Raw genomic sequence first — 5,217 nt, 5'->3', positions numbered from 1 at the left:
GCTGGTTTGTGTGTGTGTGCGTGTGCGTGTGTGTGTGTGTGTGTGCGTGCGTGTGTGTGTGCGTGTGCGTGCGCGTGCGTGTGTGTGTTTGTGTGTGTGTGTGCACGTGCGTGTTTGTGTTTGTGTGTGCGTGTGTGCGTGCGTGTGTGTGTAGCTGGTCCTGACTGTAGGACTGCTGGCGGTTGTGGTCTATCTCTACACTGTGGTGGCTTTCAACTTCTTCCGTAAATTCTACAATAAGAGTGAAGATGGAGAATCACCAGACATGAAGTGTGACGACATGCTAACGGTGAGCAAACAGCTAAATCCTCCCCAAAAGTGTTTGAATGCTGTGATTTTTGTGCATGAAGACCTGAATTAGACCTGGTGAAATGCTGTTAAATGCTTGTTTATCCGATTAATCACAATCTCTCCTGAATCTGCAGGTGATGTTTGCACTAAAAGCTCATTATCACAATACTGACAAACACACGAGTCAACCAAGAGCGCATATGAGTATATATCAGGTGTTTCAAGACATTAATTGGAGAGTCTGCTGCTTTTTTAGATGCTTCTCCTGAGAAAAACACTCCAATGTGTCTCCTCTAGAGTTTCAGAGGAGATCTCAACACACACTGCTCAGATACCTAAGTCTGCAAACATCAGAGATCTCAACATGAACTTCACTGAGTCTGTTTCTCCTGAGGGGTTGGAGGAGACATGAAGCACATATGAAAATGAGACGTAACTGAGACTCAGGAGATCTCGCCTTACTCCTGATGATGTTGACCTGGACACTTGACCCCGAGCGTGACCTCTCACCTCTGATATTTAGCGTCTGATGTGATTTCCTGTGCTGTGTGTGGTTTAATGTGTTCTTCAGATGAGAACATCGCTGCCATCGCTCATTTGTGACGTTAGTGCTGTTGCTAAGCGCAAATGGAGGGTCATTAGGACCGTAGCGCATTAACGGCCAGAGCAGTCGACTAGAACAACAGACTAATTAACGAACTAAACAAACCCAGAGAGAGAGAGAGAGAGGATGGTGTTATTCATCAGATTCACAGGAACGTGTGGTTTGAGGTTTAAAAATGTGTTTCATGATGGATCTCGTGATTTAATCACCCTGGTGTTCTTCATAACTTTCTTTCTCATATACATTTATATAATAATGATAATAATTACTATTGAAGTAAAACAAAACGAAAAATTACTATTATTGTTAAATACTTAAACTTTTATTACTCTTGAAATATAATGATTATTTCCCAAAATGTGGGGATGATATTTTGTTGTCTGCAGCACATCTGCTTTAGTGTTGCATGTAGGAAAGTGATGAGGATGAGGAAGAGTTTCCCATTGTGAGGTGAGGCAGCGAGGTGTTTGACGGATGCGTGCCGAGAGCTATATAAGGACACGAGTGTGTGTGTGTGTGTGAGCGTGCTTTAATCCGCTGGGAAGCAGCCACCCGTGCAATTCCATTTCTCTGTTTCCTTGCTGTGTTTGTCTTCCTGTCCGTGCTGCGCTCCTGTTTGTCTCTCTGTCTCTGCTCCTAATAAGGGAAGACAGTTTGAGTGAAAGAGAAGCGTTTGTCAGAGACGACGACGAACGCTTTAGTCTCACATCCAAACACTTCCAGCTGCACAGATCCACAGATCGCTGTCTGGAGACGTGTGTGTGTGTGAGAGAGAGAGAGAGAGAGTGAGTGTGTGTGTGTGTGTGTGTGTGTGTGCGTTTCCACAGACATTAAGAGTTTCATTAAAGCAGTAAGTCACTGAATGTCGTGAGTTACAGTGATTTTAGCATTTTTGACATCACATATCTGAATTAAAGTTATTATTATAGTTAACTAAAACTAAAACCATTCTAAAAACATTTCTGTTACTTGAAATAAAATACATGGTAACTGAAATAAAATATAAAAACATTTTAATTCAGTTAGTTGCCAAGGCAACATTTCTCATTTTAATTTGGTTTAACTTGATGTAGTAAAAAAAACTAAAACTTAAACTGAAATAAAAATTAATAAAACTACAGTATGTAAACAAAAACAAATTTAAATTAGATGAAAATGAAAACGTAAAATGTAAAAATAAACACTCGTTTAAAAATGAGTAAAAACTATAATAGCATCTCAATGTTACTAAAATGACACTGCAGAAACTGTTAACCGCGGTAAAATCACTGACTGATGATGTCACACACGTACTCGATGTGCTGCAGTGAATCTCAAGTGTTTGTCTTGATTTTCATTGATCGTTGATGAATTTTGCAACATTTACACTGTTATTTTCCTTTTCATTGCTGTGAAGCTGCTTTGAAATGATCTGTGTTGTATGAAGCGCTGTAGAAATAAGTGACGACTGATACATTTGGGTTTGTACATTTCAGAATGCTAATATTAACTGTAATATTATTGTGTGTGTGTGTGTGTGCGCAGTGCTATATGTTCCACATGTATGTTGGCGTTCGTGCTGGCGGCGGCATCGGTGATCAGATCGAAGATCCGGCAGGTGACGAGTACGAGATCTACCGCATCATCTTTGACATCACCTTCTTCTTCTTCGTCATCGTCATCCTCCTGGCCATTATTCAGGGTACTGCTTTATAAGCCACACTGATCTTAAATAGCAACAAAACTACCCCAACCCATCATAGTCTCACAGTCACTACTGTGAACATTCAGAACACCAACATAATGCTGAATGCTTTCATTTTCAAACCAGGTTTGATCATTGATGCCTTCGGTGTGTTTGCTGTATCTCACGTGTGTGTGTGTGTGTGTGTGTGTTTCAGGTCTGATCATCGATGCGTTTGGTGAGCTGAGAGACCAGCAAGAGCAGGTGAAGGAGGACATGGAGGTGAGGCACACGCTGAACTCTTGATGTGAAGTCTGACGTGTGTGTGTGAGTGTGTGTTTGATTAAACACACGTGTGTTTTTCCTCCTGCAGACAAAGTGCTTCATCTGTGGGATTGGAAACGACTACTTCGACACGGTTCCTCACGGCTTTGAGACACACACGCTGCAGGAACACAACCTGGCCAACTATCTGTGAGTCCTGCTGCTCCGTCAGCATTCACACATGCAGCTTTAATCGCAGGAAGTGTTTATGATTCTGTCCTCAAGTGATTTACCTGCGGAGAGTCAAAGACAAACAAACAAATGAGATGCGCGATCAATACAGCGTCCAGACCAGCCGCCTTTGGCAAATAAACAGAAGTTAACACAAAACATGAGCAGTGCTGACAGAAATGAGTCAGATCATCAGTTAATTCTTATCATATTTAAATACATAAAGGGTATTTGTGTTATTTAACATGTTTAATTATTGTAGGTTTGCATTTCACTGTTTTTATTCATTTTGAGGAATACTGAATGTGTTTTTGTGCGAGTGAGATGAGTAAATGCAGTTGATGTTTAGTCTAGATCTACAGTAGCATCATGTTCACACAGCGCTCTGCACTCACTCCTGATTCTCTCAGCATGAGGACAGGAGAGCTGTCAGTCAATACATGGGAAACAAAGTAGCTGGCATTACTTATTTGAAAAAGTAATGCATTGCTTTACTGGTTACTTGAAAAAAGTAATCTGATTACGTAACTCGAGTTACTTGTAATGCATTACTCCTAACACTGGCCACTGCAAACTCACTGCATACAGTGACAGAGCACAAACTATCAGCCACACATACAGTAACCTGAGTGATATGTGTGTGTGTGTGTCTTTGCAGATTTTTCGTCATGTATCTCATCAACAAGGATGAAACGGAGCACACAGGCCAGGTATTTCCCATCATCCCCTCTCGTTTGTTTTCATGTGTTGCTTGTTCTGTTCCAGGGAAACGTTCATCATTTCCTGATCAACACACATGCTTGTTTGCCTTTCAGGAGTCGTATGTTTGGAAAATGTACCAGGAACGATGCTGGGAATTCTTCCCCGCTGGTGACTGTTTCCGGAAACAATACGAGGACCAGCTCAATTAAAACACACACACACACACACGGATGGCTCTTACAGTGGCGATTCTATCAGCTGGAACGCTTTCGACACACAGTGAACATACAACATTTCTAGCCGCAGCTGAAGAGCCACACTTTCCTGCCATCCGACGCTTCTTCATTTCATCAATGAACTCACAGACTGATTGAAGAGGAGGGGAGCAAGACGTCATGAGCGAACGCTGCACGCTTCTTTAGACGGGGATCCGGTGCCTTATGCAAGATGAAGATGAGCCGGAGCGAGCGCTGGAACCCCTCAGGACTCGAAGATTCTCCTCTGCTGATCCGTTTCTTGCTTTGTTTTCCGTTCTTTTGGTAATGCACCCATGCAACAGCAGAGTTACTCTTTATATAGTCAAAAAATCTTTCATTGCATGTTTATTATGCAAGTTTAAGGAAAACATTTGAAACGTAAAGACGCAAGCTGATCTATATCACGCGCAGTTTTCTAGGTTTAAGAACATTTAAGCGGTCTCTGTCCTGTCGCAGTATATCACGTTCGCAGAAAAAAAATATGTCCACTAGCGGAGAAAAACGCATTCGCATTAGATTTAGTTTGATGCAGAAGCAATACCCATTCAGGGAGTCCGCCCTACACCCTACACGCTATGCCCTATACACTACACACTACACCCTATACACTACATCCTACACCCTACACGCTACGCCCTATACGCTACACCCTACATGCTACGCCCTACATGCTACTCCCTATACACTACACGCTACGCCCTATACACTACACCCTACACTCTACGCCCTATACACTACACCCTACGGCGACGGAGGGCTGAACATCAGCGTTTCCCTGCAGGAGCTCAACTCACGCTTAATAACTGTAGAAACACGTCACGCACAGACTCACAAAAGGCCTGCGGAATCGAGACATTTCCCATCCTTCAGGAAACCACTGCACTTTCTTTCATAGCCATGACGAAGACCAGATGCTTTTCTTATTTGTTCTATACAAAACAATGTGAATCATTGCAATAACAACGAATGGGCTAAAAAAAACCAGCCGCAACTATGTGAGAGAAATTTTACTCATGTAAAGAATTTTGATAACAAAAAAAAAACCTCATCGGAAAATAACCTGTCAGACTTCAGTGTACTGTGTAGAGTTGTGCGCATATAACTGTGTGTGATCTGTAAAAGGGAACTCAAAGACTTGCATGATTTTGAAAAATAAAGCGATTATTTATTGATGCTTGTAGGTGAGGATGTGCTTACGATCACAG

General features: G+C 42.0%; 1 protein-coding gene across 1 annotated transcript in view; it reads left to right on the top strand.

The window, feature by feature from the left end:
- Positions 1-4,876, top strand: part of ryr2a (ryanodine receptor 2a (cardiac)) — a 124,207-nt gene extending 119,331 nt beyond the window's left edge. The window contains exons 95-100 of the mRNA XM_016468347.1: positions 155-289; positions 2,420-2,576; positions 2,776-2,840; positions 2,932-3,032; positions 3,712-3,763; positions 3,869-4,876. Coding sequence (XP_016323833.1) covers positions 155-289; positions 2,420-2,576; positions 2,776-2,840; positions 2,932-3,032; positions 3,712-3,763; positions 3,869-3,964 — 606 coding nt within the window. The 3' untranslated portion in view covers positions 3,965-4,876. The remainder of the gene's footprint in view (positions 1-154; positions 290-2,419; positions 2,577-2,775; positions 2,841-2,931; positions 3,033-3,711; positions 3,764-3,868) is intronic.
- Positions 4,877-5,217: the final 341 nt, after the last annotated feature.

The sequence above is a fragment of the Sinocyclocheilus anshuiensis genome, unplaced genomic scaffold, assembly GCF_001515605.1.
Source record: "Sinocyclocheilus anshuiensis isolate Anshui unplaced genomic scaffold, SAMN03320099.WGS_v1.1 scaffold652, whole genome shotgun sequence".
Classification (NCBI taxonomy): domain Eukaryota; kingdom Metazoa; phylum Chordata; class Actinopteri; order Cypriniformes; family Cyprinidae; genus Sinocyclocheilus; species Sinocyclocheilus anshuiensis.
Note: the sequence above shows the minus strand (reverse complement) of the source record. Positions and strands in the feature narration are given on the sequence as shown.